This window comes from Primulina tabacum, chromosome 4 (genome assembly GCF_025594145.1).
Source record: "Primulina tabacum isolate GXHZ01 chromosome 4, ASM2559414v2, whole genome shotgun sequence".
Lineage (NCBI taxonomy): Eukaryota > Viridiplantae > Streptophyta > Magnoliopsida > Lamiales > Gesneriaceae > Primulina > Primulina tabacum.
Window position 1 is genome coordinate 47,516,102 of NC_134553.1, and position 24,902 is coordinate 47,541,003.

General features: G+C 35.6%; 4 protein-coding genes, 1 long non-coding RNA gene and 1 other non-coding gene across 6 annotated transcripts; 4 read left to right on the plus strand and 2 right to left on the minus strand.

Moving 5' to 3' along the window:
- Positions 1–588: 588 nt before the first annotated feature.
- On the plus strand, positions 589–2,347 carry LOC142543543 (uncharacterized). The gene is made up of 2 exons (XM_075650868.1): positions 589–1,056; positions 1,125–2,347. Exons 1-2 carry the CDS (start codon positions 740–742, stop codon positions 1,969–1,971), a joined length of 1,164 nt encoding a protein of 387 aa, XP_075506983.1. The 5' UTR covers positions 589–739; the 3' UTR covers positions 1,972–2,347.
- A 3,022-nt stretch (positions 2,348–5,369) lies between these two features.
- LOC142544046 (small nucleolar RNA snoR86) lies at positions 5,370–5,492 on the plus strand. Its single transcript, XR_012820014.1, has one exon. It is a non-coding gene; the product is annotated as a small nucleolar RNA snoR86 (small nucleolar RNA).
- A 4,550-nt stretch (positions 5,493–10,042) lies between these two features.
- On the minus strand, positions 10,043–10,399 carry LOC142543545 (uncharacterized). The gene is made up of 2 exons (XR_012819771.1): positions 10,288–10,399; positions 10,043–10,253 (listed from the first exon to the last, which is right to left on the minus strand). It is a non-coding gene; the product is annotated as an uncharacterized LOC142543545 (long non-coding RNA).
- LOC142543544 (proline-rich receptor-like protein kinase PERK8) lies at positions 10,250–13,684 on the plus strand. Its single transcript, XM_075650869.1, has 8 exons — positions 10,250–11,639; positions 11,743–12,153; positions 12,232–12,318; positions 12,405–12,475; positions 12,544–12,620; positions 12,731–12,878; positions 12,993–13,154; positions 13,245–13,684. Exons 1-8 carry the CDS (start codon positions 10,607–10,609, stop codon positions 13,476–13,478), a joined length of 2,223 nt encoding a protein of 740 aa, XP_075506984.1. The 5' UTR covers positions 10,250–10,606; the 3' UTR covers positions 13,479–13,684.
- Positions 13,685–15,423: 1,739 nt separating this feature from the next.
- LOC142543547 (putative calcium-binding protein CML15) lies at positions 15,424–16,126 on the plus strand. The gene has a single exon (XM_075650871.1). The coding sequence runs from the start codon at positions 15,533–15,535 to the stop codon at positions 16,016–16,018; it is 486 nt and encodes a 161-aa protein (XP_075506986.1). The 5' UTR covers positions 15,424–15,532; the 3' UTR covers positions 16,019–16,126.
- Positions 16,127–16,310: 184 nt separating this feature from the next.
- LOC142543546 (putative phospholipid-transporting ATPase 9) lies at positions 16,311–24,212 on the minus strand. The gene is made up of 11 exons (XM_075650870.1): positions 22,890–24,212; positions 21,267–22,666; positions 21,058–21,168; positions 20,659–20,935; positions 20,488–20,576; positions 20,293–20,401; positions 18,029–18,232; positions 17,818–17,943; positions 17,621–17,719; positions 17,352–17,543; positions 16,311–17,094 (listed from the first exon to the last, which is right to left on the minus strand). Exons 1-11 carry the CDS (start codon positions 23,283–23,285, stop codon positions 16,471–16,473), a joined length of 3,627 nt encoding a protein of 1,208 aa, XP_075506985.1. The 5' UTR covers positions 23,286–24,212; the 3' UTR covers positions 16,311–16,470.
- Positions 24,213–24,902: the final 690 nt, after the last annotated feature.

The following is a 24,902-nucleotide window of genomic DNA, read 5'->3' on the forward strand; positions in this document are numbered from 1 at the left end:
AATAAAAAATGATAGTTTATATTAAATTGACATATAATTATTTTTTAATCATCTATAGTAATTCAGGAATTGTTGGTATAATATTAAAGTTGATATATTGAAGAGAAAAATGATTTTATACTATTATTGAAAAAAATATGTTAGATCTCAAAAATAAAATCAAATTAAAAATTACTTCATCTAAAACATAGATGAAAATTCTAATTATAATAACCTTACATCTATATATATATATGTGTCATTAATTTTAAATTAATAAAATGATTTCAACAGAGCACGTATTTTGAAACATGTTTCAAATTTTCAGAATTCATATTTGAATTTTGAATAACAATTTGAATTTGGTTTATAAATTTAATTTCTGGATTTGAAATTTGAAATATAATTTAATTTGGTTTGTAATTCTAGAAGAGATTCAATTTTACTAAATCTAGCAGAAAACTTTGTTTTTGTATATATAAATCTGAAGTTTTTAGACAAACTTTATCAACGAAAGTTCATAATCATTTCGAGCTGGCACTTGTACGTGTGATATCAACTCTTAAATTTCAACAACTTTACGTGCCACCTACTCAACTTGAACGCCCCATTCTTGACCATCTGTAAATTCTCTTTCGGACTCGGTCATGATTGCCAAAACTCCAATCGAACTCAAACATTCTCAATGATTAAATTCCAAATTTGTTCGTGCCAATCATAAATAAATACCCATTAACGTTCTGCATCGAAGACGGTAAAAATGTATGTCACGCGGCCTCTTTCTCAATTGCGAAGATATCCAGAATTGGTGTCGGAACATCCGGAGGGTCCGAATTCGGGGTACCTAGTAGTACAAGATGAAGAAGCCGAAACCTATTGTTGTTTCGGATTGTGCAAGACTCATACGCTGAAAGAACTTCCATTTCCTCAGAACAAGGAGTTGACTGTTCGATATACAACTGGCGCGGGCGAAAACCAGAGTACTTCTTTGGATCCAGTTTTCTTGATTCCGATTCTGAACCAGCCTTTGTATCTTAACCGGTATCACGCCATCGTTCCGCACGGGAAGCGTAAAGGGTGTGTCTCATTTTGCATAGTTTTAATTTTGCATTTCTTCATGTGACTTGTTTTAATTGAACATCTAGGGAAGTATTCACTTGTTCAACAGAGGAAGACAAGGTCAACTGCTGTTTTTGTCGCTGCGTCAAGGATGTGAAACCAAGACCATTTGACCCACCAAACATTTATCAACAAATTGAGATAGTTCCGTATGAATCACTTTGCAGCACAAAGGGCCAATTCAGGGCCAATTCCACTGCATCAGATGGTTTCCCTCCTTCATTCTTCCGACGGAAGGGATGGACAATGAGAGCTACCACTCCTAAACATTTCGAATTAGGCGAAGCGCAAGGCCTTGACGGCACGCTTCGTGCTCGCCTCCCACAACTTAGCTTATCTAGATCTGAACCTGTTGTTGTTGGGAAATGGTATTGCCCCTTTATATTTGTCAAGGAAGGGAGCCTAAGGAATCAGGTGGAAAGATCAATGTACTATGAAATGACACTGGAGCAACGTTGGGAGCGGATCTTCAGCCATCAAAACGACGGTGGAAACTCGGTGGTAATCGACGTTTCACTTGAGAAAGCAGAGGTTTTTGTTGATGGGAATAAAGGTGTTATGAATGAGGGACATGCAGTTGATGGGGTTGTCTGGTTTACAAGTTCTGGAAATTTAGGAGGCGAAATGAGTTTCGGGCTGAGAGTTGAGATCTTGCAAAGAATGAAATGGGAACAAGAGAGGGGCGGATGGATAGGTGAGGATGAAAAGGAGGCAAAGATCAAGAAAACAGAGGAATTTAAGGAAGGAGGGGAATGGAAGGAGTTTGGGTGCTATGTTTTGGTTGAGAGGTTCAGATTGAAGAGAATGGATGGGAGTTTGGCTATGGAATATGATTTCAAGCACTTTCATCAGATTAAGACTTTGTGGGAATAGGTTCATGCTTTTTTCCACTGGTGTTGTTTGGTGTATCTTTTGTGATTTCGAACTAGTTTTGTTGTTCCTATTATCATGTTGTCACTATTAGAATCCAGTTCAATAGATCTTCTTATCAATCCAAAGATCATTTGGATTCTATTGAACTAAATGATAAAGAATAAAAGGGGACTTGGATCTCAAGTAAGGGAGGCATGGCTAGCTTTCCTAGACAAATGGAGCTTCTTGGGTTCGCCTTCAGTTTGAAGTTCGCGGTATGTTTGATGAGAAATATTGGTTGTTGTTCACTTGTTTGTATAAAAATAAATTTATTATTGTTTGGTGTTTCTGTATAAACAAATAAATTTACTAAAGATTGATTCTTTTTATTTTATTTTATTGTATATATCTTCTTTTATCATAAAATTAAATAACATGAATCACACGGGTCACTTTTAAATGTAATTAACTTCTTTTCTATTTTAACTGTTTTGCTACCTCAGTTGAGATTACAAGAACAAAATGAGTACGTAATCCATTCTTGCTTGAAGTTGAAACAGTTAAGCGTATAATGAATAGATATTTGAAGCATGGTCAACAATCATATCGTTTAACTAATCACAAGAACATCAGAATTTAGTTCTAATTATATTTATCTAATCATGGTAAGCACTTTAATAACAACGTTTCATGATTTCTTAACTATCATTAATAATGTTTGCAAGAACTAATTGGTTATTCCCTTCAACTAATATATCACTATCAAATATGCAATCATTGCCATATCGTGAGTTGTATATGAATTCAATCATTATGTGATATATCTTTGAGTAATTATAGTAACATCGTGTGTCCAACTAGGGAAACATTTTTTTCCTAAAGCACGACTAATACTATTATAAGAGATTCCTTGCATGTCGAATGTAAACTCAATCTCTCCACCTGATGAGCCTCACGGGTTGGTAAACGAGTCAAAATGCAGCACTGGTATGTAGAGTCTCTTTGTCGTCCCGAGTCAAAGGGCTAATGATGTACAACTATGATTGCGAACTAATCCACTTGATAAGTGATAACTACTTGAAAAGTTCAAAGGATGGTTGTTCATTGACTCATCATTTGATCACTCACATGCATGATTAAACATCTTCATGTCCTTACCAATGATGAAACATGACATTAAACATCACTGATGCTATTCTCGAGCTCGTGTGACATCGATCCTTATTTTAGGCGGTTTAATCTGCTAGAACGAGTTTAGACTATACAATAAATTTTTTTAATGTGTTTCATGATTGACGTGATATGTACGACCTCATTGTACCATAATATATTCAATGACTTTATATATGCACCTTGCATGGATGTACAAATAAATTTAATGACATAATTTGTTAAAACATAAAATATTATTAAAATAAAAATTTATTACATAAGAGTCAAGCTCAAGTCACAAGTTGGCTTGTTGGGCACTTAATTTAATAATTTATCACTTGCTTTATAGCCAAATACTCATAGATCTTGAATCATGCTTCACGATGCTTTTCAAAATATGGCCCTGGCAGTGGCTTCATAGTCAGATCAATCATATTATCTCCAGAATCGACTCTATCTACCAATATGTCTTACCTCCCCACAATCTCTCAGATGATACAAAAATTTCTCAGTATATGTTTTGATCGCTGATGAGACATTCTCTCCTTTGCGCAACGATACCAGTGTTTCGTAGTACACAGGGATGGACCGAATCCATTAGGAATAATGCCCAACTTTTGGAAAAAAATCATCATCCAAACAATCTCCTTTGTTTCAGCTGATGCGGCTATATATTCGGGTTCGGTGGTTAAATATGTTGTGGTGTCTTGTTTAGAAATCTTCCGAGAGACAACACCACGATTGAGCATGAATATAAATCCAAATGTTGATTTCGAATCATTCACATCTGATTGGAAGTTAGAATTAGTGTAGCATTGCCTTCCAATTTTAATTCTCCACCCCATAGACCACGAACAAATTCTTAGTCCTTATCATGTAATTAAAATTATCCTTCACGTCTTTCTAATACAATGGACCGGAGGGGTTTGACAAATATCTGCTTGCAACACTCGGTGCAAAGGCTATATCAGATCGAGTAGATATAATGTTATACATAATACTATCAATGGCTGATGCGTAGGGTACGTGTGTCATGGTTTTATTTCTTCATCAATCTTATGATACATAGATTTGGATAAAGTCACACTATGACACATTGGTATATATCTTCTCTTGGACTATTCCATAAAAAATCTGATAAGTATGTTATCGATAACTTACTTGAGCGATCCCTAACATATTTTTTGACATATTCTTATAGATATATATTTCTAATATATAGGATGTTTTACCAATGTCCATAGAGAATTTAATAACTATTCATACTTTAGTTGATTGTAATAATAGTACATCATTCTAAATGAGTACTATATTATCAACATAAAGTACTAAGAATACCACAACACTACCACTAAATTTCTTGTACGTACATGGTTCTTCAGAATTCTTAACAAAATCAAACTCTTTGATGGTGTTATCGAATCTAAGGTTTCAACTCTTCGATGCCTGTTTTAAATCATAAATGATCTATGAAGTTTGCATACATTATGCTCAATTCCCACTAATGAGAATCCTTCATGTTGAGACATGTAAATAACTTCTTTAATATCACCATTAAGAAATGTTTTCTTCAAATTCATTTGTCATATTTTATAGTCATATCATGCTGCTATGACTAGCAGAATCCTAATGAACTAGGACATTGTGACCGAAGAAAAGGTGTCATAGTCAAGTCTTTTTGCTACTAGTCTAACATTGAAGGTTACTATCTTGCTATCCAACTTAAGCTTTTTTTGTAAATCTATTTGCATCACATAAGGACAATTCCCTCATGTGGATCTAGTAAGGATCAAACTTAGCTCGCATACATGAAGTTCATTTCAGATTGCATGACTTCAAACCATCTGGATGAATCGACATCACATATCACTTATTTAAAGTTCTTTGGATCACATCTAGCATTGAGTTCATCCCGACCTCTTCAAGAAACAGACACATCTTCATAAGCGGGCTTAAGATCTTTTTTTAGATCTCATAGGAGTGTGTACCTCTTCGATTGACTGCTGAGGTGTGATTTCTACAATATGAGGTATATGTGCACTCTGCGTTGTCGTTGGTTTCCAAATCTCCCTATTAAAGCCACCACACCAAGCGCCATTCCTGATATCACATCGCATGGTCTGCTCCTTTTCATTTTCTCATCTGAATCTCTTTAGTTAAATTCTTTTCATCTTCAAATTTCTTTCTGTTCTTGCATTTATTTATTTACAAGCCTTCTGAATCTTTTGTATATCAAAGAAAGAAAGAAAAAAAGAAGCCAATTTGCAGAGCAAGAGCGTCGAATCAATGATGAATCACTTGCATTGAAGGTTGGCGAAATCCTGCGATTCTCCGTGCCTTTCGAATCTACCTTTTCATTTTGTTTGTGGCCTCCAACAAATGGCTACATTTTTTATTTATATGATACTCACGAGAAATTTAGAGTCCGATTCCAGCAAATATCACCAGTAACGGACCCATTCATGAAGTATCATTATATATATGTATTTTGAAAAATATTGAATCTTTGAGCTGAATTTGTGAAGTTTGATTATAGCTAAAGATTTTATACTTGACGTGAATCTAAAATTGATTTCAGTATGAAGAAAAATATAAAAAATGGTTATTAAAGCTGTAATTGATTAAATTAATATTTATCTGGTAAGTGAATCATTTAATAGTTTTTTAAAGAATATAAAATAATCAAAATCAATTAACCAATAGAGTGGATGTTACATTTAAATTGATGGATTTTAAATTGTATTTTTATAATTTTAGAGAAACGATATCATAAAATTCAAATTTATTAACTTCTAATTCATCTATTTCAAATATATTTTGTAGTTTGAGATAAACAATATCGTAAAGTTCACTTTTTTACCTGTTCATATAGTATTTCATGTTAATAATAATGAATTTCGAGTTCACGTAACAATGAAGACATTTAAAATATATTAATATAACTAATATGTATCTATTAGTAAATTTATAATCGAAATTTATGTAAAATTCATTCATGAAATTGAACTTCACATTTCAGTGCCCATTTGGATTTGGGTATGAACGGACCGCGTGGGCCGGGGCCGGATTGATGACCAAAATTTAGCCCAGCCTTATGGAACTAGTTTGGCTAAGTTAGACCAGAACTGGTCCTCGTATGTTTTTTAAAAAATAATTTATATAGGAATAATTAGATAAATTTATTTTACTTGAAATTCGGTGATATTTTTAATTCTAAAATATATAAATTTTAATTGTTTAGCTGAATCTAGGCGAGCATTCGGTCGGTTCGGTTACCGACCGAATCGAATTAGCCATAACCGAACCGAAATATTTATCCATAATCGAACCAACCGAATTAATTTTCATAACCGATGAAAACCGAACCGAATTAAAATCAGCTAATTCGATCGGTAACCGAATTAACCGATTAGCTTTAAAATAAAATTGTGATTTAACTTTAATTATATTTTAATTTTTCTTGAACATTACAATCTACACAAATACATAAAAATATAAAATCACACATCACAATGTTTGAATACAATTAATACATGTTTTTTTTATAAAATAACATAAGATGAATGGGCATTTCTCGACCGGTGACGAGAGATGGGTGGGCGGCATATGAAGTTAAGAGTGGAAAATAAAGAAGTGAGAACGAGAAAGCCAAAGCGTTAAGAATTATATTAGAAATATGGTTGATTTTAAAATTAAAAATTTAAATATATATAAAAATCGATAAATAATAAAAATTTATTAAATAATAAAAATTTATTATATCGGTTAATTCGGTTAACAGATTTCAAATTTTGAAAATCATACCGAACCGAATTAACCGATATAACCGAATTTTTTTTAATTTGAAAACCGAATTTCCGAAATAACCGAACCGAATTTTCGAATTGGCTCAATTCAGTCGGTTAATTTGGTTTAACCGTAATCTTGCTCATCCCCAGCTGAATCCCAGCATGTCAAACATTGAAATCGCATTTGCATGAACGTTATTTATCTTCTTTTTTTTAATTGTATTGTTTACAAAATTTATACCATAATAATAATAATTATTATTATTTATATTTATTATATAATAATGCATCAACCTCGATTAACTATTTTGATCATTTTAATGAATAAACAAAACTATTCTTTCTTTCGTTAAATAAAAATTATTATAAGAACATATTTTAATAAATTTGAAAAATAACTAAATAATTTGTTAATCATTATCAATAACATAAATATTTAAAAATAATTAATTAATTTAGAAATCTATACACTCGAATTATAAAAACATAAAAATAATAAAATATAAATGAAATCAAGAATATTGAATAGAAAAACTAGTCTAACATAACTATATAACAAAATTAAAAAAAAAGTCATACATAAAAATATTAAATTCAAAACCTATATTTTATTGAAGACTTTATGCTTATTTATTAGTAAACCACGACTCCGAGCGATGGTGATTTGCGGATTGAGTCGTGGATTTTCGAGATTTACTGGCTTTTTAGTCAATAAATTGTTATTTTCAAAATGTAATAAAATAACAGCCATGATAATTATAATAATGAGTTGATCTCTTGTGAGACGATCTCACGAATTTTTATCTTTGAGACGGGTCAGCCCTATCGATATTCACAACCCAAATAAGATATCTGTCTCACAAAATACGATCCGTGAGATCGTCTCACACAAGTTTTTGCTTATAATATTTCTTTAAAAATAATTTATTGAACATATATAAATATAAGAAAGCGACGTCCTTTTAATTTCTTCACTATTTAAAATCTTCAGAGAGAATTTACGGTTGTAATTGATATTACTTTTTAAATGTAGAATAACAAATTTGTATTTATATATATAAAAATATTAATATTCGAGATCATATAAAATTTTAAAAATGAAACAGCTCCACCAATGATTAAAATGTCTCTGTCACGTTACGTAGCAGTAGAACAGACTTTCCATCGGAATGTGATTATTAATGTTAAATAAGAAATCAAAACTTCCTAAATTGTGTATTAAATTCACACTTGTTCATCAGAAAAAAAAATTTCAATCATATTTTGGACTTCAGCTCACTTTCTATGTAAAAATTTGCATACATGGACATAATTAATTCTTTTACATGTCTCGATACCATTAGATCACACGAATCTATCATATTTTAGTGAAAACTGAGAAATAATTATCCAATAGTCAACATTTCGTCAAATCATAGCGGAGAAACACTGCGGTGATATAATTCGATTTATGGAAGAAATCTAAAAAACTTGATTGGGAATATTGCGTAGATGCAAAGATATTTTATTTTTGGTAAAAACTTATCTGAAACGGTTTCACGGGTCGCATTTTGTAAGACATATATCTTATTTGGGTCATCCATGAAAAAATATTACTTTTTTATTGTAAATATCGGTAGAATTGACCCGGCTCACAGATAAAGATTTGTGAGACCATCTCACAAGAGATCTATTTTTTATTTTTGGACGGAAAGACGAATTTGGTACGAAGAGTTGTATTTATAGTAAAAGTACTTAATATTATTTGTTTTAAAGAGCGCAAATTATGTTTTTTTAGTAAATATTTTTATGTTTTTATAAACTTGTAAACAACTTAAAAAAGGAATATTCCTTTCATGCCAAAAAATTTCATTATCATCCATTGGTAAAATTGGGAAACGTAATTTTCGGACAGCTCGTTTTCATTTAATTTTCTAACGAGACAGCGGGTTATTCAATTAGATTTAATTAATTAAACACGTCTGTGCTGACTCAAATACATGGGTAGAAAATTTTTATAATTTTACATATTTGATGGCCAGTTCGTAATTCAAAATAATTTTTATTTTGGATCAATTTGGAATTCATTGTGGAGAAAATTAAAAAATTAAGTTAATTGTATCGAATATAAAGTTAATTTCAAAATTAATTAAAAAAATTTTCCCGACACGTTTCAATTAAATCTGCTTTAAGTTTTCAGAACAATTTATAGAATACAAATTGATCAAATTCAAATAGTTGGATTGAAAAGTCAAATAATGAAAAATCAGGACATGCCAAGTAGATAGCAACAACGAGACAAATTAAAAAGTAGGTAAACCAAAGATTCAATAAAAGAAAAAAGGAACATTTTTAATATATTTCATAATGTAAACTCTAGCTTAATTAATTCTTTTTTCCTAAAAAAATGAATATGAAGAAAGATCCAATTTTAATATTTATCATCACTCTTGAATAATTTTAAATATCTCACGTCAGCTGAATTAAATTTTTAAGATTTGTATGAATGGAGTTGGAGAATTTTTAGTTTTTGAAATTGAGTTATGTTCAATATATATGAAATTGTACAACAATCTTTTTAAGATAATTTTTAGGTTGAGTTAAGCAAAAGGCAAAAACTTGTGTGAGATGGTTTTACGGATCGTATTTTGTGAGACATATATCTTATTTAGGTGATTCATGAAAAAGTATTACTTTTTATGGTAAGGATATTACTTTTTATTGTGAATATCGATAGTCTCGCAGATAAATATTCGTGAAACCGTATCATAAGAGACCTAATCTAAATATTAATCTCGATGTTAATGGAGGTTATTACTTATTATACAGCTAAGAGTTTATTTACTTCACCCCTTGAACTTTTCCTAAAAATATTGCCAAAAACACCAGAAGAAATGGTAAATGGATCCAAAAAAAGAGCATATATAATATAATATAAACCTAAAAAAGTCAAAATAATGGTTAAATAGTATGGCGCTGACCCTCTATACAACACCTGCAGCGTCGCGTAACTTTGGTTCCCACTTGGACATGATAACTTCTTGATTTCGACGTTTAACGTAAGCAAGCAAGCATGATAATCTCCACGAGGCATACAATCATATTTTTATTAATAATATGAATTACGATGATAACGACAAATTCACACTCAAACAGCTGGAAAATTAAATTCCTTCTACTTGTTTTGTATTGAATGCTGCTGATTTTGTATCATTTATTTTCTGTTTCGACACGCGGTTTAACGTTCAAAGAATTAGAGGAAGCTTCCTAATTTATGTGAAATAATCAAAAGTGGCTGCATCAGACATCAGAAATCTCTAATTTTGCTGATGAGAGCTGTGTTAAAAGTTTGACAGTGGGGAAAATTTATAATCTTGTGGGGTTCTGAAATTTTTGCATGTCAGAGTTGTGGTTTTACATGAGAAAGAAGAATCTTCTGCACGTGAAATTATTATAGTTTCGTTTGGATTGTAGAGATTTGATGATCTGGGTTTTGCGTGTTTGTGTGTTTAAAAGCTGGAATTCGAGTTCCTGATTGAGGATGTTGTGCTTTGGATTTGAAATTTTGATCAAGATTTGGCTTGTGACGTGAAAGATTGATTCTTTTGTATTCGAATTTGTAGTTTGAAGTGATTTTGATAGGGTAAGAAGTGATCGTGTTTCTCAATAATTTGATCGCCTGGAATGTGAATTTGAGATAATGCGATTGAAATGGTGAGAATTGGTTGATTGGGGCGATGTCATCTTCATCTCCGACACCAAATTCTCCGATTCCCGGTGCTCCGCCAGATGCACCGCCACCGCAGATTGATTCACCTGCACCACCTGCAGTTACTGATCCGCCGCCGCCGGGATCCCCTACTTCGGTGAGTCCACCTCCGCCAAATCCTTCTAGTGCACCGCCGCCTCAGTTAAACTCATCTCCGCCACCTGCCACCATTTCACCACCGAGTCCCCCTCCGCCGACATTGGTATCGCCTCCAACGGCTTCTCCACCACCCGCAGCATCTCCGCCGCCTCCAACTTTGAGTCCTCCACCTACTCTACCTCCTCCAACAGCATCTCCACCGCCCAGCTCGCCGCCACCTCCTACACCATCTGATCCTCCCATTTCACCACCTCCTCCGGTTACAAACCCACCTCCAGTCCATGAAAGTCCACTGCCTGAGCCACCTAAAAATGCTCCACCCCCGCCAACTTCAACCCCACCAAAAAGTTCACCTCCCCCACCATCAACCACACCACCCCAAAATTCACCTCCACCGCCAGCACCTAGACCTCCTGGAAATTCACCTCCACCGCCAGCACGTAGACCTCCTGATAGTTCACCTCCACCACCTGCACGCCGACCTCCTGAAAGTTCACCCCCTCCGCCACCACCTACCTCTGAGCCACCTCCCACTCCGCCAGCATCTACACCATCTCCAAATTCTCCTCAAGTTTTATCTCCGCCACCTGTATTGTCAGCATCACCACCACCTCCATCCACCGTTCCCCCACCGTCCTTTTCTCCTCCTCCACTTCCCCTTGAGCCACCAGCTAACCCAAACACCAACAATTCAACCGGTAACACGCCGAACAACTTACAATCCCCGAGTAGTGGAGGAATCGGTACCGGAGGCACTGTGGCAATTGCTCTGGTTCTCAGTATTCTATTTCTTGGTGTTTTTGGAACTGCAGCATGCTGTGTGTGTAAGCGCAAGAAAAAGGGGATCGGGCAAAATGGTGGTCATATTTTGCCTACCACCATTGATACTTCTCCAGAATCGGGTTAGTTTGTTTTGCATTTATGTACATGAATCACTCGGAAAAGTTGACCTTTTAATTGTCGAAACTTGAGAATGATTAAAGAAATATTCTGATTTATGACCAGGTTCCAGCGTGTTGAAGGTGCAGACATCAGCATCCAGTAACGGAACTGGCTCGGGTATCGGCATTGTCCATTCACCCAATGAGTCTGGTGGGTTTGGATATTCAAGATCCTGGTTCACCTATGAGGAACTAGTCGAGGCCACGAATGGATTTTCAGCCAAAAATCTTTTGGGGGAAGGTGGATTTGGTTCTGTTTACAAAGGACGACTAGCAGATGGCCGAGAGGTAGCTGTCAAGCAGTTAAAGATTGGTGGACGACAGGGAGAGCGAGAATTCAAATCAGAGGTAGAGATTATAAGTCGTATACACCATCGCCATTTGGTTTCGCTAGTTGGTTATTGCATTTCTGAAGACAGGAGGCTTCTTGTGTACGAATACGTCCCCAATAATACTCTACATTTCCAACTCCGCGGTAAAATTTAGTTCTTCGTATTGGGGCTGGATTATGGATGAAATGGTTATTGATTTTCTGCCACATATTAATTTCCAGGTCGAGGTAGGCCTGTTATGAATTGGGCTACTCGTGTGAAGATCGCAGTTGGTGCAGCTCGCGGAATTGCTTACCTTCATGAAGATTGTAAGCTGTTCATGCATATTGTCTCGCTTTTTATCAGTCATAAAGGAAAAAGTATATAGTTTTCTACGTTTCTTACTAATGATCAGGTCACCCTCGTATAATCCATAGAGATATCAAATCATCAAATATCCTTCTGGATGACAATTTCGATGCTCGGGTATGCACAATTTCCATACAACTCTGATCTTCTTCTTTCAGAACATCTGTATAAAATCTATATTCCAGGTTTCCGATTTTGGACTTGCTAAATTAGCTATGGACGCTAATACACACATTACCACACGCGTAATGGGGACATTTGGGTAAGTGGTAATCCAGAAGTCTTCATTCTCAATGGAAGCTAAATGGTTGCAATAGATTGCATATGTTACCTTGTTCTTGTCCCAACACTCGGTCGTTGCTTTGTCTTCAGATATATGGCCCCTGAGTACGCATCGAGTGGGAAGTTGACTGAAAAATCCGATGTGTATTCCTTTGGTGTCGTGCTTTTGGAGTTGATTTCTGGGCGCAAGCCCGTAGATACGTCTCAGCCTCTAGGAGAGGAGAGCCTAGTCGAGTGGGTAAGTGCACAAAAGTTAAAAATCGTATATGGAAATGGTTATGGTATTAGGAACTAAATATAATGTCGGATCAAATGTGCATTCCTTTGTAATAACCATTTATCCCTGTTTTAGGCACGACCTCTGCTTAGTCACGCACTGGAGACGCAAGAATTTGATGGGCTGGTGGATCCCAGGCTCGAAGAAAACTACGTTGACAGCGAAATGTTCCGTATGATTGAAGCTGCAGCGGCTTGTGTGCGCCATTCAGCTGCCAAAAGACCCAAGATGGGACAGGTATGAAACAATCGAATTTACATCAAACATATCAATTTGACCCAAATGTAGACTCTTAACAAACTTTCTCGAAACGTTGATGGCTTTCAGATCGTGAGAGCTTTCGACAGCGTGGAAATGTCTAATGGCATGAAGGTTGGAGATAGGGAAGTTTTTAACTCAGCACGACAGTCAGAAGAAATCAGATTGTTCCAGAGAATGGCATTTGGCAGTCGAGATTATAGCACAGATTTCTTCAGTCAAAATAGCTGGAGTAGCGAAGGGAACCAAGTAAATAGCTCGTACGAATCGACGTTCCAAAGTTTTTCCAACCAAGAAAGCTGAATATTTCTTGCCTCAAATGTAACTGGTGGTATTCTCGGATTATCTGATATACGTACATATATGAATTAAGTTTTTCAAGTAGGTAGGTTTAGTCATATATATCATTTGTTCATTATTTTCCCTGTAAATAAGAGCACATTTTTGTCTTGAGCAGTATCCATACCATTTATTTCTAATAAAGTCGATCCAGTTTTGCTCTCCAGTTTCATTGATTTGTATAATTTTGCATTGTGTACTAATATGTCAAGTGTTAACATGTTATGCATTATTAAAGCATATAATTTGCTTGCCTTCTATGATTTTTTTTCAAGTTCTGTAAAGTTCTTCTAGTTTCTCACTTGCCAAAATAATTCTTGAACGAACTTGCGAGCTTCTTGTAACATTGGAAGGGGATTCAAGTCATGTCTGAATATATTCTAAGTATCTACATGAAAACTTGACTGCAAGTTATCATGCTGGGAGCAGCTGCTCCTTTCCTTGCAAAACAATGCTTCACAACCTAGCACACATCCTCATCTTCTTACTGCTCAAACTCCCTCAAAAACTTCCGAGGAAAGCTAAACAATACGCCAAGGGGAACTGTTCCTTCAGGATTGAAGTGGAAGAACTCTTTCCAGATGGAACATTACGGTTAGGTGGTTGTTGTATGGACGAGGTCGATCGGGTTTTGGTTGATTTTTCGAACAAGGGCGAATTTTGTTTTGGGATGGAGATGATCAGGGCTCGAGGAGATTAAGTTGGTGTCTGCAACAAGAGGAGATTGATCACGGTGATTTTAGGTCTCATTTGATTGAAGTTTTCGGCTTTTCAACTTCCCTTGGCATCAATACTTTGTAATAATTATATTGATTCTCTGTCATGAAAACCTGCAGTTCCTATCAAACATATCGTTTGGATTTCGTTGTTCATATGAAATTAGTGACATATTTTAAATTCACTAGAAATATATATAAATAAGATATCGAATCATAATTTGAAATCTGAGTTGATATCAAATATTTCCATGGATTCTTCTGCATTTTATTTATGTTTGAACTTTGAATTTTAACAAGGCCAAATTAGGTATCCTCAGGAGGTATGGTTGAACCTTCTTTAAAAATTTGTACATGCAATCCCCACTGGATATGATGATTTATTAGAACGGTTAAAATGGACTAAGCTACTCCCACCATATAAATAGATGGGTTGGACGTGGTATCTGCTTTGATACGATGTCTATTGGGTAATGTCCAAAAACAAATCCATGAGAGTTTACGTAAATTGGACAATATCATATCATCGTGGAGTATATAACTTCTATTATATAATAATTAATATCTCACGAGATTAAGAATATATATATAATAAAAATATTATAAAAAAGATAAAATAGATAAATTGAATGGTACTTAAAATATAAAGAAATCAAATAGATTAAAACATAGATTAAAACAAAAACAAAAATTTGTGTGAGACGGTCTTACAGGTCGTATTTTGTGAGACAGATATCTTATTTGGGTTATTCATGAAATAGTATTACTTTTTATGCTAAGAGTATTACTTTTTATTGTGAATATCGGTAGGATTGACCCGTCTCACAGATAAAGATTCGTGAGACCGTCTCACAAGAAACCTACTCAAAAAAAAAACCGTAAACATATAATAACGATATGGATCGAGAATATTAGGATTAGCCTGCCATAAACGACCAAGCTACATTTATCCTAGCGGCGGCTGAAGGAGCTAAATAAACAATGAAGGATTTGCAGTGTGTGTCATCGGAGATTAGAATAAATCTTACGACTAAAAATTATAACATGATCGATGCAAGTGATTTAAGAAGATTGTGACATGCAGTCCGAATAAATTATTCAAAATAATATAGTTTGTAGGAGAGAAATATGATTTTGGGAAGAAAAAAAACTATATAAGAATTTAGTATTAAAAGTTCTTTTTGAACCATTCGTCCACCCGATGTAAAAATAAAGCACAACCCCACAAACATTGATCTCCGAAAACCAACCGAAGCCAACAAAACAAAAACATCCCCCTCATCCCACAACACCAACGCCAAAATGATGGCCAAAATCCAATCCGAGCAACTCAAACAACTCAAAGACATCTTTGACCGGTTCGACATGGACCGGGATGGTAGCCTCACGCAGCTCGAGCTAGCGGCGCTCCTCCGGTCCCTTGGCCTCAAACCAACCGGCGACCAACTCCATGCCATGTTAGCCAACATGGATGCCAATGGCAATGGCTCCATCGAATTCGACGAATTGGTGGGTGCCATTTTACCTGACTTAAACGAACAAGTCTTGATCAATCAGGATCAACTCTTGGAGGTGTTTAGGTCGTTTGATCGTGACGGAAATGGTTACATAACAGCAGCAGAGCTGGCGGGGCAGATGGCCAAAATGGGACAGCCCTTGACTTATCGCGAGCTAAGCGACATGATGCAAGAGGCCGATACAAACGGTGATGGTGTCATAAGCTTCAATGAGTTTGCTATCATTTTGGGACGATCCGGGGTTGAGTACCTCGGACTCACGGTCTCCTAACTTACCGAATTTGTTATTATTTGGTATGTATGATAACTTCTTTTGTTTCTTTGGTTTTTGGCTTTCATGAGGCTCATCTGGAGAAATGAAATAGCTGGTGATGATGGATATGACATGGTGACTTGGTCTAATTGAATGTTGTTTATAAATGGGTTTTTCTTCTGTATAGTTAGGCTTTTGGTGCTCATGATTAAGGACAAACTGCAAATTATGTTAAAGCTACTACCAATCGTGTTCCAAAAAGTGTGCATTTAGTAATACCTAAATATACAGTACAAAAGTAGCTTATTTTCTCTAACTAAATGTATGAACAAACCATCCATTTTTTACTTGGAAAAGTTGAATGGATTCTAGTAAGTAATGGAGCCAGTATGTAGCTGATTGATACAACATATGATACATTGAAACCATACAATTCTATACATGATCACATTTTCACAAGTAATTGCTATCTACGGCGTCGTATCTCGCAAAGGGCTCGTTCTTGCCACTGAACGAGCAGTCAAACCGATAGATGTAGGTCTTGTTGATATTTGTCTCACCGTATCACTATACTCAGCGTCACCTAAACGACTCTTGTAACTGATCCACTGTATCGTATGATGGTACATGGGGAAGAATCTCATTTGTATTGCTCTATACACATAGTATGGTAAGAGGGCCGAGATGACCACAAAGAGCGTTAAAATATAAAAAGAAGGAGTTGAAGCAAGAGACTCAACAAAAACCTTGTAGGCTGTTGTTGAAAAACTGGGAGGCATAGCTCCATATGCCAGTAAAAAGATGTACCATATGGCGATTTCGCCCCATATTAAGATATGCTGTATTAGTGTGAAGTAATTTATGGAGATCGCCATTTGGCAATTTACGACCCAGACGACACAATTGTACATGGTCGCTCCAAGAATTTGGTATTCGGCTATTTTACCGTTCTTTTTGAACGACTGGAGACTTAGGGCCTCTTTGCAGAAGAAGAAGATGATAACGGCACTGCAAACTCCATTGAACATCCACCCAATTATACGGCACCAGCTGAAGAGGACGTTCTGCACGCCTTCTTGGTATAGCGAAGGAAACTGCCACGTGATTCAAGCAATGAAAGAAAACCGTTTCACATTGATTCAGAATCTAGATTATTTTCTTAGTTTCCTGTTCCTAAAAAACTGTCTGATACTGTAATGAAATGTTGAACGTGTGTTATAAGTTCTATAGCGTGTAGTACTATTTCAAATCATATAGCAACCCAGTTATTTGTGGTTCTCTGGCTTGAGGGTGATTGTTGATATTTTTAATCAGACAAAAAATATTCCACATAAACTCTAAAATATCTTACCTTCAGACAAAATCTAGCAGATACATCCTGATCAAAGACTCCTAGTGCAATAACGGGCAACGACGTGAAGAATACGTTGTAAAGGGACATAAACCAGTCGTTGTATGCCGGTTGTGCAGAGAATGATGCATAAGCCTCGTATAAGAAGACAGTGAAACCAAACGTAACATTCTTATAGAAAAAGCAGCATATCTGCACCCACAGAAGAAAATGGAAGGCGCAAGAATGATGATATCTTTACACTGATGCTGAAGTTTGAGAAACTTTACCATCGAAGAAATCCTTCGGTAACACCAATGTCCATGCACCAAAAGTAAGCGTTCGAGAAATCTGAACTGAGCAATTGCAATATCACTTGCCATGACCGCCTATTGATGTATGGATGAAATATACAAGAGAGAAAGGTAAAACTAATCAATTTATCGAGCAACCAGGATAGTGAACACAAAATAGTAACGTTCTCCACCTGCATTCCTTCAACGCCACTGATTCCAATTCCGATATCTGCTTCTTGAAGCATTCCCACATCGTTCGCTCCATCACCGATGGCCAAAGTTGTCTTCTTTGTTCCTTCTTTGACTAACCTCGTTACCTTTAAAGCTCAAATAAAGAAAGACTACTTCAAAGTTCCAAATATTTTATCAAGCAGGGTGAAATTTGTTCAGGAAACAACTCACCAGTGCTTTCTGTTTCGGAGATGATCTGCAGCATATAACAGAAGCACAACTAATGGCAAGTTCAAGAAACGGTTTTTTGATATCATCTTCTAATGCATATGTCAGAGATTTCCCATCAATGATTAACGCAAACACCCCAGAGCTTGATGCATCAATCTGAGCCATCCCTTCAGTAATCTGCCGGCGCACGTTTTGCTTCAAAGCCTAATAAAAAGATGAAATGTAGTCCATTATGTTAGACATACGTTCTGCAGGTCAACGGTTGGCTAAAGAATTTATTGACTCAATTGTAATAAACAATCTTTATTTTAATATAATTTAACTTTTTTATGGTTTCATTTTGCTTTATCTGTATACACATGTAATCAGCAAAGATAAAGTTCTTGATTATATTTTAATACGAATGAATCGTAATTCGATCCTGAAACTCATTTGTAAACACTGTGTATTCTAAATTTGTTCATAGTCGATTCAGCCGCCTAAAAATAAAGATAAAGCCCGCTTGAGGTTGAGACTAGCATTTGTGATGTTGTGTACCGTGTTTCGTGGTAAGGGCATAGAGATGTCCAATCATGCAGATGGGTAATCATACGATGATTGTACCGAATATCCCTCCATCGGACTTTCCAAGTGGTTATCATTCATCGAGAGGAAAAGTCTGTGGTTGTGATTGTCATAATTAATCCTTACGACCCGAGATAACACCGAGGCTCTGCATACTAGATTGTGTTTTGACTCGTTTACCGACTCCGCGAGGGTCACAAGGTGGCGAGATTGGGTGCAATTGCGACATATGTAGAAGTCAGTGCATTGTAGTCGGGAATTCAGCGCTCACCTACGGGTGTGGATATCCTATGTGATCTAACGAAATAATAGTGCATGAAATCTCTGGCCAGAGTGTGAGATGTACATTAGGGAATGAGTTCTCTAGTTGTGCATGTGATGACACTATCAATATTTCATGATCGTATCACGTAGCTATCGAATCTAATATGCAACCCTCGATGAACCAATGGTTGCAGATTCGATCAGGATATATGAGATGAAGAGACTATATTGTAGGTTAATCATAACCGACTAGTTCTTGCAGGCACTATCAGTGATATCTATGGAATCATGGAGCGATGCTACTAGACGCTCTTATCATGATTCGATGGGTTTAGTCAGAAAAATGATTTCTGACATTCTCATGACCAAATGTTGGTGCATGAAATGAGGCAAATTAGGGTAAGCACGAATAAAGGAAAATGTTCTGAATCACAAAGAGTTGAAAACCAACGACTAGCTGTATCCCTGAACCATTGAGGGTCACACATGCACTGAATCATTTTGTTCTCGTTGAGAGAATAAATTCAAGGAGATGAATTTATATAAAATTATGATATAGTAAATTCAATGAGTTGATTTTATAATTATTAAATTTTGAAAGAATAAATTCAAAAAGTTGAATTTATGAGATAGTAAATTCAAGAAGTTGAATTTATAAAATACGAGAATTTAATTTTTTAAACTCAAAAGTCGAATTTATTAAATATTAAATTAAATAAATAGTGGGAGGTATGTTTGATGGGCTTGTAGAAGTACAAGTCCAACATATTAAATAACTAAAGTTCTTAATGGACTTTGATTAATTAATTAAACTAGTTGGACTAGTCCAATTAATTAATAAAGCCCATTAAAATTAATTATGGAACCTAAATCTTATATTATGGAAATTAGGTCATGAAGTCGTGGTTTAAGTAGGAGACTTGAAGCCCTAGCCTCCATTTCATTCCAAGAGTTTCGAAATTCCCTCACCCCTCTTCTCCATTTCGGCCACCTCTAAAGAAAGTTTACGATTTGAGCCATCTCTCGAGTTTTTGATCTCAACAAAAACTTCTTCTAAATATTCTAGTGTTATTTAAAAGAGAAATTAATCTTCTAGTCGTGGACCGGACTGGGAGATTGAAGAAAGGAGACTTGAAGAACGTACGTAGAGATTTACAACAAGGCTGCGTCCGCTTATACCGGCGTAGTTGGAGCAAAGTGAAAACTCACTAAAGGTATTTTACTAAACATCCTATGTATGTTTATTCTATTTAAACCATACGAGTGTCCAAATATTTTGATTGTCAAAATAAAATTTTAAAACATCCGCTGCGATTTGGACACGAGAAATACGATAACCCAACACATTAATCATATTAACTTTTTGTTTCAACGTCGTTTCTCCATTTCACAGTTAAAATGATGGTGATCTTAAAAATATTTTAACTTGATTTTACCTCAGCAATTGCATCCTTCTCACCGATTTTTTCCAGAGCAGTGATCTCTGGAGTCTCCAAGGTGATAGTGATTTGTTTCATTCCTTGTCTGAGCAAGCTACAAGAATAGCTGCAAAGTTGATTTTTACAATGAGACATGCACCGAAAAGTAATGTTGCCTAGATATAATTTACAAGAACCGTGATGAGAATATACCCTATATTAATGGCAGTTTCCATCTTATCCCCTGTCAAAACCCATATTTTTATTCCACCTTGTGCAAGCTTGTCGATACATTCAGGAACCTGCAGTGGCAAAAAAATCTGGGAAAAATCTCTTGACAAGATTTAACTTATGAGAATTAGGCATGAATGTCTCGAAACCGACCCCATGTTGAAGTTTGTCTTCAACGGCTGTCGCACCAAGAAGTATCAAATCTTTTTCTATCCTCGCAGTCACCTCATCGATCATTGCCTCACGCTCTGTACTGACCGAGTTTTTGGCCTCCGAAAACTTCTCCTCAAATGTTTTATATTCTTCTTCACTAAGCTCCCGATGAGCAAGTATCAACGTCCTTAAACCTGCTTCAGCATACTCATTCACATGTGTTCTGGTTTCCTCTTCATACTTCCTTCCATTTTCACCGAGTCTCTCGAACATGACGCTGCAATGGCTCCGAACAGAACAGAGAGTGCAGACACGAAAAAGGTTAAATATGACTAAAAAGTAATAGCATGTAATAACTTGAGCGTCGAAAAAGAGCACCAAGTCTAAAGATTAACCAACCTGTCAGCGCCTTTGGAGAGTAACGATATCTTCCCCTCCTCATCCCTTACTATAACAGACATTCTCTTCCTGGAACTGTTAAATTCTAAAACGTTTAACAGCTTGTACGATCTGCATCATCATAATTTTCTTTACGAATATACACCATTGTAGCTCAATAGGACAGAATCACAGATTACAATACTACAAGGCATGCTAAATAAACGGACCTTTCAACTATAATTCCAGAAACTGAATTCAATTCATTTACAGATACATTTGTTTGTGTTCTTTTGCAAAATTCAAAGCCCGATTCTCTAGCTGCAACAACAAAAGCTGCTTCGTCTGGTGATTCAGCTTCATATGTGACATTTCCTGTCTTGTCATCAACATCAGGTATGGTCATTTGACAGATTGCCAGCACCCGGAAAAATTTCTGAATAATATCAAAGTTTGGCTCGTTTACCCAATTCCCATTCATGATTCTCTCGTCATCGAAATTAAAACCTTTGATAACCGATTTTTTAGGACTATCAACCAGAATCTCGGAGTCATCTTCTCCATTTACTGTTCTTTTAGGACTATGATCAATCGGAACGTCGGTGTAATCTTCTCCATTTATTGTCAATGGAGACACTTTCCTTTTCGCCAATGCTTTTTCAACTTCCGTCACACCACGTCCATAAGCAGTACCAGCAACAGAACATTTAACAAACTCCATCAAATTACAAGTCAATGTGCCGGTTTTGTCAGAAAGTACTGTATGAACTTGGCCTAATTCCTCGTTTAAATTAGAGGTGCGGGCATGAGCAGGTTTGTGAGCTTCATCGTAATACATATGAAGATCTTGATTGATAAAAATGCTTTGAAGGACCTTAACAATTTCTATTGACACATATAAAGAAATCGGAATCAAGTAACTGTACAGCAACAAGGCAGTCAAGAAGTGATATATAGCAGCTTTTGGAGCTCTCTTCGGATCGAAGAAAACATTAGCATTATCGGGTCTAAGATACCACCTTTTGTGTCCCTTTTCCAAGTCTTCTTTAGTTACCACACCAAAGCAGACCGATCCTATAAAAGCCATCGAGAACAAAACACTAAATAAAAAGTAGACAATATGGTCCATTTTCTTCTCAATTCTGCTTCTCTTAGAAGGAGGGCCAGTTGAGTTCTGAATAACCTTTGTCTCGTGTCCGGTGAAAATAACAGCTCCATATACATGACCGGTGTTCCGTAATTTTGAGCCTCTGAGAAGCAATTGTTGAGGAGAAAGAGGAAAATGTAGGTTCTCGAATTCCATACTTCCAACAAAACTGTACAAGTTAGCATTCGGATCCTCACATTTAACGACTGCCCCGAAATCGCTGAATTCATGATCCTCGTTTAAAGAGGAGGTAACTTCTAATGCTTGTTTGAGTTTTAAATTTGTCTCCCCATCAAGATTCATAGTCTCAACATAGCAGACAGCATCTTCGTAACTTGATGAGAGCAACAATAAATCTGCCGGAAAAAATTCATCTTTCTCCACCTTAACTACATTTCCAACTTTCAGTTTTTTCCATTCGGTGGGCTTAAAAACTCCATCACCTTGATGTACCTTCACATTTCTATTGTTCACCTCAATATCCTAGTTAGTCAGATCAACAATTTTTTTCAATCCGAGCATACAATTAATATACCTTAAAATCTAATTACCTTAAATCATTTCAATAAACATAAGCATATAATCTCCATTTACTTCCAAAAAGTATAATAATTACACTAAATAACAATAACACCATCAAACTTTATAAAGCTAGCTTAAAAAAGGACAAAATGTGAAGGAAAAAAACACACAAGATTCAAAATACCTGTTGCTTTCTCCTCCAATCTTCAATTCCTTCCTTGACCATGGTTACTCCAATAACTATGATTAAAGGAATAATAGCACTGACTGCAGAATAAGGTGCTAGAGAAGTGAAGGACAAAGAACCAGTTACAAGAAAGTAAAAATTAGCCACTCTCCTGAACTGTTCAAAAAGAGACTTAGGCAAGAAAGTTGCAGTTGTATACTTGGTCGTCCTAACATAATTTGTCGCGTAGTTTCTGAGATTGGCTTCTAAACTATCTGATTCATTGCAGTACACAACTCTGGAAAAACCTGGCCCACCAATCTTTGAATGGTCATCTTTATGTGATCCCTTCTCACGTTTGAACGAGTAGACATCGCGGAAATGTAGCCTCTTTTTTCTACCTTTTCTCGTCATACTGTACTAACATCAAAATTTTGAACTTCCACTGCTAAATATCAGCTTTTCTGAACTAGAAATAGAGTTTTGTAGTGCAGGCCTTTCACGGGAAGGTGATTTTATTAAGTTCCCATGATTTTAGTAGTAGTCAAAAGCAAGAACTTCTCCCCCAACAACCAAAATCTTAGGAAAAAAATTCCAGGAAATACAAAACAGCCCCAAAAGGATGTTTCAAGTCCAATACCTCAAAAACCCAGTGGTCAGAAAGGCCAAAAAATATATTATAATATGAGAAAGGGCAATAAAGTTTGATCCGAGCTTCCGATGTACAAGTTAAACTGTAGCTAAAAGAAAGAAGGGACTCAAAAGAAAGCCAGAGTACTGTGAGATTACATGAAAGAGATTCAAAGAAAACCAAACGACATGCAAAACCCACAAATTTCAGTTGTTACGCTCCGCTTTCAAATCTCAAAAAGCTTCAATCTTTGCACTAAACAAAGTGTCTCAGTGACTAAAAATCGGAAATTTCACCACAGAATTGGAAGATGGACCATAATATTTTATATTATATGTTATTCTATATATTACATATATACTTAAAAATGGGAGGAAGAATTGACTATTTCTGGGGCAAAATAGCTTTGAGCAATTGACTTTGTATCTCTCTCGTTTCCTCCATTCTCTCTCACTTTCTTATAACTTGACACTTTCACAGTTGTTGGGTTTCAGCCTTCGGAGACGAGCAATGGTTTAAGAGAAACTTCCACACTCAAAGAATATTCTCCGTTAAATAAATATAAGAAAAATCAGAGTACTTCTCGAGAATTTTGCAGTAAAAACAGAATCGAAGAAAGAGTGTTGAGTTGTTTTATTTTACAGTTTAAGCTGTAATTTTTCGCGGGAAATCAAATGGTTTTTCCCAAGAATATGCGTGCGTATTTTCATGGTTACTTGGAGCTGGTTCTAGCATATCTGTGTTCAGGATCGGGAAAGATGTTGAATAAACATGTTAGTTTGTTCAAAAATTTGATTGAGTTTACAACTTTGAATTAAATAATTTGTTCAATCAGATGAGGTCTGCGTAGACGGGGGCTAAACTGACTGATTTAACACTAAAAAATACTAAGCAAAAAAAATTTTGGGTTATAAGAATAAGTACGATGAAATGTAAATAAAACAAAGATTTTTCAGGATGTTTAGAGATTTGAATGACTCATACGTCACATCTTTCTCTTTATGAGAAAGATTGAGAAAGATATTCACTAGAAGGTCTTGGAGATTACAATTTTTATAATATCTGATCAGAACAGTACACAAACTGTCAGTTTATAAATATTTCGAAATGAAAATATTGAGCAACGATTGATCCTCAATGATGCATGCTATAAAATCTTGAAAACAGTTGGGTTATTGAAAACTTGAATACTTGAACTTATAAGATGATTCCAAAGAGCCTAACTTATTTACAAGTTCCTCTATTTATAGATTTGATTCAACGATCAGTAAAATCAAATATTATATATGTTGCAAATTAGATAGTCGTTAGTCTCGTTTTTTCACGTCACTGACCTTTTTGGCAATTCGTACACTATAGATAGTGCTCGCGAATTTGTGACAATTCAGAAAATATTGGTA

Bases quoted from the DNA above. Each gene is read 5' to 3' on its own strand.
- LOC142543543 (XM_075650868.1), top strand. From the start codon at position 740: ATGTATGTCACGCGGCCTCTTTCTCAATTGCGAAGATATCCAGAATTG. The intron at 1,057-1,124 runs GTGTGTCTCATT...TTGAACATCTAG, and splicing joins CCGCACGGGAAGCGTAAAGG to GGAAGTATTCACTTGTTCAA.
- LOC142543544 (XM_075650869.1), top strand. From the start codon at position 10,607: ATGTCATCTTCATCTCCGACACCAAATTCTCCGATTCCCGGTGCTCCG. The intron at 12,621-12,730 runs GTAAGTGGTAAT...CTTTGTCTTCAG, and splicing joins CGCGTAATGGGGACATTTGG to ATATATGGCCCCTGAGTACG. The intron at 12,879-12,992 runs GTAAGTGCACAA...TCCCTGTTTTAG, and splicing joins AGGAGAGCCTAGTCGAGTGG to GCACGACCTCTGCTTAGTCA.
- LOC142543547 (XM_075650871.1), top strand. From the start codon at position 15,533: ATGATGGCCAAAATCCAATCCGAGCAACTCAAACAACTCAAAGACATC.
- LOC142543546 (XM_075650870.1), bottom strand. From the start codon at position 23,285: ATGACGAGAAAAGGTAGAAAAAAGAGGCTACATTTCCGCGATGTCTAC. The intron at 22,667-22,889 runs GTATTTTGAATC...CTGACTAACTAG, and splicing joins ATTGGAGGAGAAAGCAACAG to GATATTGAGGTGAACAATAG. The intron at 17,720-17,817 runs GTGGAGAACGTT...ATACATCAATAG, and splicing joins GTGGCGTTGAAGGAATGCAG to GCGGTCATGGCAAGTGATAT.